This window comes from Hippocampus zosterae, chromosome 5, assembly GCF_025434085.1.
Source record: "Hippocampus zosterae strain Florida chromosome 5, ASM2543408v3, whole genome shotgun sequence".
NCBI classification, from domain to species: Eukaryota; Metazoa; Chordata; class Actinopteri; order Syngnathiformes; family Syngnathidae; genus Hippocampus; species Hippocampus zosterae.
The window spans coordinates 19,541,682-19,555,095 of NC_067455.1; the positions used below are offsets into that span (position 1 = coordinate 19,541,682).

The 13,414-nt window shown below is 45.2% G+C and overlaps 2 protein-coding genes across 33 annotated transcripts in view; one reads left to right on the forward strand and one right to left on the reverse strand.

Annotated features, from left to right (window-relative positions):
- Nucleotides 1–13,414, reverse strand: part of rims2a (regulating synaptic membrane exocytosis 2a) — a 155,479-nt gene that overhangs the window by 56,829 nt on the left and 85,236 nt on the right. For 23 of the 29 annotated variants that reach the window (XM_052064605.1, XM_052064598.1, XM_052064595.1 and 20 more), the window contains 4 exons: nucleotides 7,812–8,023; nucleotides 6,473–6,592; nucleotides 5,413–5,512; nucleotides 5,218–5,341 (listed from right to left, as the gene is read on the reverse strand). In XM_052064605.1, the coding sequence (XP_051920565.1) occupies nucleotides 5,218–5,341; nucleotides 5,413–5,512; nucleotides 6,473–6,592; nucleotides 7,812–8,023 (556 nt within the window). Of the gene's footprint in view, nucleotides 1–5,217; nucleotides 5,342–5,412; nucleotides 5,513–6,472; nucleotides 6,593–7,811; nucleotides 8,024–8,205; nucleotides 8,274–13,414 lie in introns of all 29 variants that reach the window. The other 6 variants (XM_052064604.1, XM_052064607.1, XM_052064603.1 and 3 more) reach the window with 1 other exon arrangement.
- The window catches only part of LOC127600296 (uncharacterized), a 109,165-nt gene that overhangs the window by 38,227 nt on the left and 57,524 nt on the right, over nucleotides 1–13,414 (forward strand). Inside the window, exon 1 of one of the 4 annotated variants that reach the window (XM_052064772.1) lies at nucleotides 1,673–2,459. The exons of 2 other annotated variants lie outside the window; for them this stretch is intronic. In XM_052064772.1, the coding sequence (XP_051920732.1) occupies nucleotides 1,693–2,459 (767 nt within the window). In that variant the 5' untranslated portion in view covers nucleotides 1,673–1,692. Of the gene's footprint in view, nucleotides 1–1,672; nucleotides 2,854–13,414 lie in introns of those variants that run through there. One more of the 4 variants, XM_052064773.1, reaches the window with a different exon arrangement.

The window sequence follows — 13,414 nt, forward strand, 5'->3', positions numbered from 1 at the left end:
ATATATATATATATATATATAGAGAGAGAGAGAGAGAGAGAGAGAGAGAGAGAGAGAGAGAGAGAGAGAGAGAGAGAGAGAGCTGTCAAACGATTAAAATATTTAATCTAATTAAAAATGCAACTGTCATAATTAACTCAAATGAACTAAAAAATTAATCGTGATTACTCACATATTTTTTATCGTTTCTGACTTTCCTTTTACATTTTTTGTCCTATTTTTCCCCATTTTAATGCTCTCATCAACTTGGAATCATGAATCAGTTTTCTATGTGCCAAATGCAAATATTTACTGAAATAACAATTTCAATTTTCAATTTTACATGAGGGCGGCCCGGTAGTCCAGTGGTTAGCACGTCGGCTTCACAGTGCAGAGGTGCCGGGTTCGATTCCAGCTCCGGCCTCCCTGTGTGGAGTTTGCATGTTCTCCCCGGGCCTGCGTGGGTTTTCTCCGGGTGCTCCGGTTTCCTCCCACATTCCAAAGACATGCGTGGCAGGCTGATTGGACGCTCTAAATTGTCCCTAGGTGTGAGTGTGGTTGCGAATGGTTGTTCGATTCTGTGTGCCCTGCGATTGGCTGGCAACCGATTCAGGGTGTCCCCCGCCTACTGCCCGGAGACAGCTGGGATAGGCTCCAGCACCCCCCGCGACCCTAGAGAGGATCGAGCGGCTCGGAAGATGAATGAATGAATGAATTTTACATGAACATTTTTCACTTGGAGCAGTTGTTCACACATAATCTCTCACACAATATTACTGTCCATCAACAACAGTGAAAACAATATTTTGTCACACAACAGCTGCTTTAACAGAGCAATATAACATTATAAAGTGCACATCTAAGGTAAACTAGTACTCAGCCTATAGTAGATTTAAACCATGGTGTGTGTATATATATATATATAATATATATAGCGGCTGGATAGCTCAGTTGGTAAGGCATCGGTTTGGCATACGGGAGACGGTGGCTCGAATCCCACTTGGGGCAAAAAATGAGCACATAACACCATCCAGTGAGCGCCTAGCAGCACAAATGAGGGATGGGACTCACCCAGGATGGCTAACCGAAGGGCGAACGATCCTGATCATGAAGGATCCCTCAAAGGGTGCGGTCCCATCCAACTATCGGCCAATAACCTGTCTCTCCACAACATGGAAGCTGATGTCAGGCATCATTGCGGCTAAGATAAGTGGACACATGGATCAATACAGGAGCTAAGCACAGAAGGGCATTGGTAGAGATACCAGAGGAGCCAAACATCAGCTCCTGGTTGACAGAACAGTCGCACAAGACTGCAGGTCCCTATGACTCGATGCCACATACATGGATCACTGAATGCTTGGAGTGGTATAAGGTGAACAGGACCCTAAGAGCCTTCGTTGCGAACTCGATGAGGATGTGGAAAACCACACTTGAAGCCAATGGCATGCCACTTACCCAAGTGTCCATCAAATGTGGCATATACCAAGGTGATGCACTCCCCCCAATGCTCTTCTACCCCCCAATGCTCTTCTACATAGGACTAGCCAAGACATAGTATCCATAGCCAAGACAGGCTATGGATAATGCCTCAGAAATGGAGCTACAATCAGTCACCTCCTCTACATGGATGACATAAAGCTGTATGCTAAGAGCGAAAGGTTCATAGACTCCCTGATCCACACGACCAGGATCTACAGCAGCGACATCGGGATGTCATTCGGGCTTGAGAAATGTAGTCGGATGGTGACTAATAGAGGAAAGGTAGTCCGCACTGAAGGGGTCTCACTCCCTGAAGGAACAATAGCAGACATTGAGGACAGTTACAAGTACCTCGGAATACCACAAGCCAATGGCAACCTCAAACTGGCCACAAGGAAAGCGGCTACGGCCAAATACCTCCAGCGAGTGAGGCAAGTCCTAAGAAGCCAGCTCAACGGCAAGAATAAGACCCGGGCAATAAACAGCTATGCCCTGCCAGTGATCAGATACCCTGCAGGAATAATAAGGTGGCCAAAGGAAGAGATTCAGACCACGGACGTTAGGACCCGGAAGCTCCTAACCATGCATGGAGGGTTCCATCCCAAATCCAGCACCCTGAGACTGTACGCAAGCCGAAAGGAAGGAGGCCGAGGACTAGTGAGTGTGAGAGCCACTGTCCAGGATGAAACATCCAAGCTCCATGAATACATAATGGAGAAGGCTCCAACGGATGACGTACTAAGAGAATGTCTCAGACAATGGGGAACAGAAGATGAGGCGCTGGAAGAGGGACCATCATGGGAGGGCAAGCCCCTACACGGGATGTACCACCGGACCATAACTGAAGTGGCCGATCTCAAGAAGTCCTATCAGTGGCTAGAGAGGGCTGGCCTGAAGGACAGCACAGAGGCACTCATCCTGGCTGCTCAGGAGCAGGCCCTGAGCACCAGAGCCATTGAGGCCCAGATATACCACACCAGACAAGACCCAAGGTGTAGGTTGTGCAAAGAGGCACCTGAGACGATCCAACACATAACTGCAGGGTGTAAGATGCTGGCAGGGAAAGCCTACATGGAACGCCATAACCAGGTGGCTGGCATAGTCTACCGAAACATCTGTGCGGAGTATGGACTGGAAACCCCAAGGTCAAAATGGGAAACACCTCCGAAGGTGGTGGAGAATGACAGAGCGAAGATCCTGTGGGACTTCCAGATCCAGACTGACAAGATGGTAATGGCGAACCAACCAGATATCCTGATCATAGATGAAGGGCAGAGGAAAGCCGTTGTAGTGGATGTAGCGGTCCCAAATGATGGAAACATCAGAAAGAAGGAACACGAGAAACTCGAGAAATACCAAGGGCTCAGAGAGGAGCTGGAGAGAGCCTGGAAGGTAAAGGTGACAGTCGTGCCTGTGGTGGTCGGAGCACTCGGGGCAGTGACCCCCAAACTAGATGAGTGGTTGCAACAGATCCTGGGAACAACATCGGACATCTCAGTCCAGAAATGTGCAGTGCTGGGAACAGCAAGGATATTGCGCAGAACCCTCAAGCTTCCTGGCCTCTGGTAGAGGACCCGAGCTGAATGAGGGACGGACACCACCTGAGGGGTGAGATGAGGATTTTTTATATATTATATATATATATATATATATATATATAATATATATATATATATATATATATATATATGTGTGTGTATGCATGTTCATTCTACAGGTGCTGGAGCCTATCCCAGCTGTCTTCCAGCCAATCGCAGGGCACACAGAAATGAATAACCATCCGTGCTCACACCTGGGGACAATTTGGAGTGTTCAATCAGCCTGCCCTGCATGTTTTGGGAATGTGGGAGGGAACCGGAGGACCCAGAGAAAACCCACGCAAGCATGGGGAGAACATGCAAACTCCACACAGGAAGGCTGGTGCTGGAATTGAACTGGGTACCTCTGCACTTTGAAGTAAAACTGGTACGAATTGAGTCAAATAGATTTAAAAATCAAATAAAGAATAACTAGCGGCCCGTTAGTCCAGTGGTTAGCACGTTGGCTTCACAGTGCAGAGGTACCGGGTTCGATTCCAGCTCCGGCCTCCCTGTGTGGAGTTTGCATATTCTCCCCGGGCCTGCGTGGGTTTTCTCCGGGTGCTCCGGTTTCCTCCCAAATTCCAAAAATATGCATAGCAGGCTGATTGAACACTCTAAATTGTCCCTAGGTGTGAGTGTGAGCGTGGATGGTTGTTCGTCTATGTGTGCCCTGCGATTGGCTGGCAACCGATTCAGGGTGTCCCCCGCCTACTGCCCGGAGACGGCTGGGATGGGCTCCAGCACCCCCCGCGACCCTAGTGAGGATCAAACGGTACGGAAGATGAATGAATGAATAAAGAATAACTAAAAGAGAATACTGTGGGAGAACAAGACTTTCTAAAACACAATTTTAAAAATAGTTTGAAAAAGCATTGATCATACCCATAGAAAACATCATAGTTTTTAACCTGGATTTAAAAAAACATTTACACTTCATTGGAATGTTTTAATTCATTAATTTTATTCACTCTGAAAATAAAGGATGCCAGAAAATTCGGTATTCATTTACCATATTTTCAGCACTATTAGTTGCACCTAAAAGCATTCAATTTTCTCTAAATCCGACGGTGCGCCTTATAATCCGATGCGCCTTATATATAGATTGATATTCTGATTTCTTCGACGTAGTATTTTAAATGTTCAGTAAAGAGCTTTGTTAATTTACAGACGCAACGGTTGAGAAAGCTCTACATAAATAAAGCTATATTTTATTGTAATGTATTCCCTTTAGCATAGCATCTAGTGGATGTGTGGTGTGGACGCAACCACAGCCACTATTGTCGCTTCTATTTATACAACGATCAGGCAAGCATCTGAAGCCCCATTATTCAAGTCTACTTGCTTACATCACAGCCTTATTGGGGTATGGTGGCCATTTAACAACCAACCAAAACGCCAGCCAGCGGGAGCACAGCCTTTTATCACTGAACATTCTGTCATTGCTGAAAATTAGTCCCCATGTACTTTTGAGCCCACTGCAAACATTTCTCCTCGTACACATTGATTAGGGGTGACCACAATACAGCGTAGGATGTGACTTCAAGCCTTTGTAGGAGCTCTTCTCGGTAGACCACAAGAGGATTCAATTATCTGCTCACATTTTTGGCTCGAGAGCTGGTCGCTTAATATAGTATAATTTGCCGGAGAAAAACTTTTCTTTATACACTTTTATGTGAATGCATCTCTTTGCTCTCAGACACAATATTTTTTTTTAACCGTGATACGTTTTCTTGAAAAGTCTGTTGTTTTCAGACATTGGACAATTTCATTCTTTTCACCAGCTGAAAAGATTTCCCCTTTTCCCCAGACTGCATAGAAACTTTGACATACTCGAAATGAAAATTGATGATGATTAATTTTTATTTTACTGAAATATGTCAGAACAGTTTTGTATAATTAAGTCATATTTTGAGGTCTACATTTTTCCAAAGCAAGTCTGACTGATGCGGGCTGGTCAAAATAAAGTAGTCCAATACCCTATACATTTAAATATTGATCATTTTGTAAGCTTCATCAATCTAACAACAACAACAACAACAAAAATAATAACAATGCATTTATAGTGGATTTGAAAAATATCAGAGAATTCTAATGCATGTACAAACACACTCGGGACACAGATGAGGTGTCACAAAAGGATGAGAGTAGCACATTGAATTCGGTTGTGATATCTCACCCGATGGGCCGTGAGACCACCAGTTCCACTTGTGGTTCAGGCTTGGATTCTAAAATTATATTGTAAACTTCTTTAAATGTGGCTCCTTGTAAAAGCCTTCCATTCCATTCCAGCACCTGGTCACCTGTAAAACCATTACATTTTATGAAACTCAAGTGCTTGTTCTGATGTCAATATTCGGGTTGTTCTGAATACCTGGTCTGAGGTGCCCGACAGTATCAGCCAGACTTCCTTTTCTCACTTTAGTGATGAAAGCGCAAAGTCTGCCAGATTCTGTCATCTTGCCTCCGACCACCTGTGGTGAAGAAGAGAAGTAAATGTCAGGGCAACTACACACTGATGGAAATGAAACCTATTTCTGGGAAAACCGGTGAGCACATCGCCTACAGTTACAATGCATACTCCTGTTTGTCCGCAGCCAGTTTTCAAGCATGATACTACAGAAACGCAACTGAAAGTCTGACACAAGAGACGATAGACTTTCTTTTCTTTCTGCTTTTATGACCAGGGTAATGCTTTTGTACTCTGGCACACACACAAGTCCTGTTCTGTGGTTCGGTAACAGTGCAAGCCTGTGGGCTAGAACTGTACTATCGTCGAGATGCCATACTCCGCTCTCGTCATACAAATAAAATCCTGCTTGATGGAAGCTGAATGCCAACATACAAAAGAGCTTAGGGAGGTTTGCAAATGAAATGGCTTTATATAACAAACTGAGGCCGAAGTGGGGGGCCTCGCAGAGGAGAACGAGGAGGGATGGACTGTGAGGGCAAAGCTGGCGGCATGAATGATGGACTGACTGGCTGGCCTGCAGAGTGCGTTTGCTGCTGCTGAGGAGACAGAAACGCACAAAGGCACCGAGCAGACACAAATGTGCATTTTTAGGAGGCTCATTTAATCAATAATGATATCCCTCCCACAACCCCCCACCCCTACCCGCTGTTCTTTGTCCACTCTCCTTCAGGTCCTCTCTCTATCTGGACTTCAGTTCTTTTTGTTATCTTTGTATGCAAGCGACAACAGTGGCACTTGAGTCTATGTGGGGATGCCGCATGTGCTCTAATATGTAACGTAATCATTTTAGAGGTTTCAATTTCAAGCGTGCTCTTATCAAACAATCACAGTCATGAGGACCAGAGTCAAGTCCCACTGAAAATTAAACGAAAGGAAAGTAAAGAGATATTGGCGGCATCAGGAGAAAATCACACAAAATGAGAGTACAGTACCGATCAAAACACTCCCAGAGTAAGCTCACCTTAAGACCAAGCAGAGCTCCTGAGTCTCGAGGCACACTTCCATCTTTCATTCTCTTATTGAGCAAAATGCGCCCTATTAGGCGATCCCCGTCTTTGGACGGCTGCCACGTCACCGGATGCTAAGAGGTCAGAGCAACAACACACTTTGTGTTTACAAACTTGAATGTGATCACTTGAGTAAGTTCAGTGGATGAGGGCAATTGGGGAAGTGTTTATTCACTTAGAGGGAGAAAGTTCACACAAGCTCAACGTTCAAGTACAGTACAATAAAAATATATTTTTAAAGTTCATTTATTGGTTGATTTTTTGTTTTCAATTTTCCACCTCAGAAAAAGAATCATTTATGAAATCGATTGATTTCATACTTTAGAGTCAATGTGAGATTTAACAAATTCACAATGGCCTTGTTATTTCCGGAGCTTTTGTGAACCTGCCAGGGTGGCGGGTGGAAAAAAGCCTCATGCAGTGCCCCATGCAGAGTACAGCAAGCAGGCCCAGCGAATCAAACTTGGCTGCGCGTATCCAGCCATATTTTTAAGAGGAATGATTGAAGGGATAGCAGATTATGACAAGGGTTAAAAGGGTCATCTTCAATCCAGCAACCAAAATAAAGACAGAGATATGAAAACAAAACTAAACAAGGAAAGCACATTGCGCACAACCAGGCAGTGAGACACACAGGGAGTGAAAACAGACACAGCAGTGGAAGGGAAACGAGAAAAACATGTTGGTAAAAAAAAAAAAAGGGAGAAACAAAAATCCACTCTCCCCTATTAGGTGTGCTGACAATCAGTTGGGTTTTTGTATAAAAGTGGGTGGAATATTGGCCAAGGGAAGGTTTTATCTGGACTGGTTGCTGTGGGGGAGGGTAGCAGAGTGAGAGGGATGGCCGAAGGTTTTCCTGTCGCTTTTAACAGGACCGCTGCAGAGCAACAACACAACATACGAAAACGAGCATGCAACTAGGAGAGACACACATTCCATTGTGCCATGACAAACAGAGAGGATCAGTGTCAGTGGTGTTTTTTTACGACTGCAATTGTAAGGTGTGTGTTTGTTTATTTATTTCTATTGGGGAGAAAAACAGCAAGTACAAGTAGCAAGCAAAGAGGGTGTCCCTGCAATACTTTTTTTTCAGCCACACCAAGCAAGGTGCAGCCATAATTAACCCAAATAAAAAAAGAGGAACAAAATCGGAAAGAAAAAAAATGGATCTTAGACAACGTCAAATAAACCGCAACAAAACAAACATCGAACCTATTTACACTTAGTGACACAGAGCAAACAAAGACGGGGAGGTCAGATTAAAAAAAGATGCAGGCTCGATTGTCTCAGTACCTTCTCACTATGGCTATGCTCCTCGTTTAGGGTAGTGCTACTGCACGTATCAACTCCTGAGTCTTTAACTTGCGGTTCACACCACGCCAAGTCCTCTTCAAATGAGTGTCCCCCAAAGCGTACCATTTTCTTTTGCCTTTCAGATAAGGTGTGTGCCGGCTCAGACATAAATGGCTGCTCAATTGTTTTTCTTTTTCCCCTTTGACTGTCGCCTAAAGGGTTGGGATAAAAACAGAAAGAAAACAGAAAAACAACATGCAAAGGTGTAAATAAAACAAAGGAAATGTGAAATGACAATAGACTCTGGAATACAAGGGACGAGGGGAGGAGAAGGAGAGGAAGAGAGACAGAGAGAGGTTATGAGGCAGGAGGGAGGGGGCTCCACATGTCTCACCAAAGACATTGGGGAGGCCTCGCTGCTATGCCAAGACGCATGGTCCCACCAATGGCCATCCAAATCTCCTGTAAGGCGCGGGGGGTGGGGGGTGGGGTGTACGTACATGAGAGAGGACAGCAAGAGGGAGCAGTGAGGACATCACGGACCACAACATCGACAAAACCTGACACAACCTGACACACTCGCACACACACACACACACACACACACACACACACACACACACACACACACACACACACACACACACACACACACACACTGTATGCAATTTCTTTTGGGGGGGCATGATGAAATTATACAAAGTCCATTGTTGAATCTTGTTCTGGTACAGGCGTAGCAAAATCCAATGACATTTGATTGATTCATTCTGAGTGTGGGCGTACGAGACCGGACACCAGCTCGCCGTCAATCCCGGTAAGCTCTACACAGTCAGGGAACAATTGTTTCCTTTTTACTTCAAAGCTTTCTCCTTCCTCTTCTGACCACCTATGTATTTGTTTCAAAAAGCTTCCACTTGCCTGTCTCTTTTCCAGAAAGCAGGCAGTGGGGAAGATCACTTCCGGACCCACGAGGAAAACAAGCAGTGTGACATGTATTTCTCAAAATGGATCTCAACAGAATTTATGTCTCACAACAGTTCCACAATCCAGAAATTAGGTCCGCCCTCAGGCTTCACAGAATCACGCCTCTTCGGTGGTTACGTCTGGTGGGTGATTCAGAAGCCAAGACAGGAGAATCGAGGTGCCTTGAACGTGCGTAGGGAATTTACCTAAGTGCAAACAGTAGAATATGTCCTATAGTGTGCCAAAACCAAAGCTCCATTAAAGCTCATTACAATGAGACATACTTGTCTTCTCCAGAGTTGTGAGAAAGGATCATAATCAAAATCATTACCACCGTCCATACAGCCATCAGATGTTAGTATGAAAATGAATAATGCATTTTGATAAAGCACTTTGAATGTCCCTTGACAGGCGTTAGCCTCTGTGACCCTCTAACAGCAGCTGACAAGAGTGATTATTTTCCCCAGCTGCTTTGATGTCAGCAGTATAAACACTGGAGAGTATTTAAGCCTGGCAGACAAACTCCATTGTACAAATCCATATCCTGAGGTCAGACCTTTTATCTGGGAAATGAAAAACAGACATGATTACTGTAAAAACACATCGCACTACATACGTGCACAAATTGCACGTGATCAATTCATGAACCATAAAGGTGGCTAGAACCCTTCGCACCAGAGCATCACTCTCAGGACAGCAGAGTTTTGGACAACACTGACTTGCAAACAAAGTCCTGACCTCAACCCATCTAAACACCTTTGCATCGAACCAGAACAGATGTTCTGGAGGGACCCAACATATCTATTTCATCTTACACACGGTCACTGAACAATCAGTGTCTGCGTGTAAGATAAGAATTGTAGAAGGGGTATGTCTGTGTCAGGGTGCAGGTCAGTCTCCAAAAAGTCACGATGTGAATGTGAGAGTGAATGGTGTCTGTCTCATTGGTACCCTGTGACTGACTGGAAACTAGTTCTCTGCTGGGGGAGGCCCAGTTTCTAAGCGGTCTCAAAAAAAAAAAAAAAAAATGTTCTTCTGGACGAACAGACCAAATAAGATCTTGCAAACACCAAAAACTTCACAAAGGTTTTCAGTGACTCTTCCCAGAAGAGTGGAAGCTGTTGTCATTACGAAGCAAACTCGCAATATCTCTGTACTGCAATTGCCTGTCTTGCACTTGTCTCTCTTGTCCTGCCTTTTACATACTAAATTACCTTACTATGAAGTAATCAAGTGTGCTTGCGCGCACACACACACAGACACTTACAGTGTATAACGTCGCCAATACTCTCTTGTTTTTTTCCTCCAAGGCCATCATCTGCGTCTGTTAAAACAAGTGAGCACGGGTGTCGGCATTGAGGGCCATGCAGTATTCCGTTTCTCTCTGCTCAATCTTTATTAACCGCGGCCCTCCGAAATTGGGCACCGTGCCCCAACAAGGCACTGTGTGCTTTTTTAACGGGGGAGGAAACTCATTAGAGTAGTGAATTGTGAGTATCAGCAGTCTACGCCCAGCCCTCCCTGTTCGCCCTGGCTCCGAGACCTGGCCTTCAGCCAGAGACTGTTACACCCGCGCTGCAAGAAGGAGAGATACCGACGCTCGTTCCTACCGACTGCTGTCAGGCTGATGAATAAAAAATACCAATCATAATAATAATAATAATAATTAAATGATGTGAAGGAAAATTGTAAATAGTACTGCGATTTATCCATTTGTGTTCATATTGTATTTAATTGAAAGATGTTTGTTGTTTTTTTCTCTTTCTCCTTTCTTCTTTCTACATACTGTACATTCTTGCTGCTGGAGGCAGTAAATTTCCCCAGTGTGGGACGAATAAAGGATATCTTATTATTATTAGACACCACAAAGTGCTGATTCAGGATGAAGGCAGAGCGCAGGCAGTGGCGGAGTTCACCACCAGCATGCTCGCCATCATTTTGACAGCTCAATAAAAACAAAAAAACCCAGTGTAAACTATTAATTGGATCGTTAATTATTGCTGCTGGTTTTACTACAGCGCAATAGGTGCAGAAAAGAGACATGTGTGAAACTGTGTACAGTATGTTACCAAGGTGACAGTGTCACTAATCGTGACTAATTGCGAGGGGTCACAGCATATGTTTTAAAATGCTGCGATTATTTAAAGTACTATCGAAGTGTTAGCCCCATTTGAGTGCACACACTTGGTCGCAGGTACCTGGAACCTCACCAAGTGAGCCACAGAGCAAGGCGGACTTCAGCCTGGATTGATCGGCATTCACTTATAATGAGAGAGGCCGCCATTCACACTTACGTTCACACTGTCCCAGAGTCAAGCAAGTGAACCACAACACTAACCGTGATTGGTTGAAAAAAAATGGGTTCAAATTGTCTCAGGGATTTCCTGGGTTGCAAAAACCGATTTCCACATGAATCATTAGGAATGTTGGCCGATGACTGCACAATGCCCTCCCTGCTGCTGTAGTTAGCCAACCCGTCCGTCCCCTATTTTGTCTGTTCGGCACTATTATGAGACTGCATGTCAGGGGAATCAATAAGGAGTAAAACACAGGGAGAGGATCATAGCGGTATATCAGTAACCAGCTCTCACAGGCACGAGCCAGACCCATTACGGATGGCACACCCTCTCGCTTCCCAACTTCGCTTCTTCTCATTCCATCAAACCCTCCTCCCTCCATGAGGCCTCTGGGGCTTTTGGAGCTTAAAATGCACCCTGCTTAGCCTGCTATTACGTCTCATCTCTACACCCAGGCAAGCTGAGTGCACAAACCCTGAGATGCTGACAGACCACATATGGCGAAAAGGTGCTTTGCGCCCTCTTTGCAGTCACTGTGCCGAGTTGGCCTCACGTTCAGGTTGATTGTTTAGTTTTGCTTTGGCTGCGGAACTAAAGAGTCAAGGTCAATATTTGAAATGGAACGGCGAATGACGATCATGGTCAAAATCACCGTGGAGATCATTTAAAAACAGATGGATCAATGGCGTGGTGTATGGGGTGTACGGGAGAGGTAGTACCCTTTAGGGCGATACGGTCGCAGCTGCATTGCTGATGCTTTATAGCTGGTTGATCCCTAACTGGTCCTCACCAACACCCAGCTCTTGTCTATGGCTCCAAGTAGCAGAGTTTCTGCGGCCACACCACGGTAAACTGCTTCGACCGGCAGGCTAAACTAGACAAGGGTAACCGGGGGGTCCTTGGCCCCCTGGTGAAGAGCTTGGAGAGGAGATAGGCACCACCAAGTTTAATCGCCTACTGAAATGTCATGAGGAATAAACAGTCAGGATCACACATGCCGGATCGGTCGAGGCCCGGAAAAACAACGACCGAGCTACCCACTGATTTGCCCCAGGGTGGGGACGACAAGTTTACTACTGGGACAAGAACACCATCAAGTCATCACAGCCTCCCAAGGAGTGATACCGTCATTGGTACATGGAATGTCCGCACACTGTATGCCTGTGGGAAAGTGAAAGAGCTGACCCATGAACTAGACAGATACAGGTGGGACGTCTTGGGAATGGCTGAGGTTAGGTGGACCAGCTGTGGTGAGACCACCACAGAAGAAGGTCACAAGATATGGTATAGTAGAGAGGAATCTAGACACCAACATGGAGTTGGCTTTATTGTCAACAACAGCAAAATTAACTCAGTCATCAGCTGCACGCCTATATCCAGCAGGCTCATCAGCATCCGGATCGCTGCGCGGCTCATGAATATTACCATCATACAAGTGTATGCCCCAACGATGGATTATGATGATGATGCAGTAGAAACTTTTTATGAGGAGTTAGAAAACACCATCAAGGCAACACCCAAGAAGATTGTCCAGGGAGACTGGAATGACAAAATAGGCACAGACGCACATGAGCACTGGGAAGGGACAGCAGGACGTTTTGGACTAGGAGAAACGAATGACACAGGGCTAAGACTGCTGGAATTCGCAAGGAGCCACAAGCTCACCGCAGCCAACACACTGTTTCCACATAAAATCTCCCGCAGAACGACATGGCATTCACCAAATGGTGTGACACACAATCAAATCGACTACATATTCACCCCACAAAGATTCAAGTCAAGCATCAACAAAGCCCAAACCAGAACGTTTCCTGGTGCGGACGTGGGAAGTGACCACGATATGGTACTGCTGACGCTCAGACTCAAACTTAAAACACAAAAGCAACACAGTACACCACGCATCAGGTTCAACTTAGACAAACTGAAAGACCCACAAGTTGCAGGAATATTTGAGGCAAGCATAGGAGGAAAATTTGCAACACTTAACCTACTACAAGACATAGACTCATTGACAGACACTATGGAGAGCATACTCGTAGAAACAGCGACAGAAGTATTGGGGAAGTTTAGAAAGAAAAAGAATCCGTGGGTCACAGATGACATCCTTGATTTGTGTGACCATAGAAGGACATTAAAAAGGACCAAGAAGGATGACCCAGAGGCAGCAGAACAGCACACTCTGGTGAACAAAAATATCAGGAAGAGGATGAGGGAAGCGAAGGAGAAGTGGATCACAGAGCAGTGTGAAAACATAGATGCAGGGATACGACAGGGCAACAGTAAAGCAGCATACGCCACATTGAAGACACTGACAAAGACACGGCAACATACAGCAACAATAAT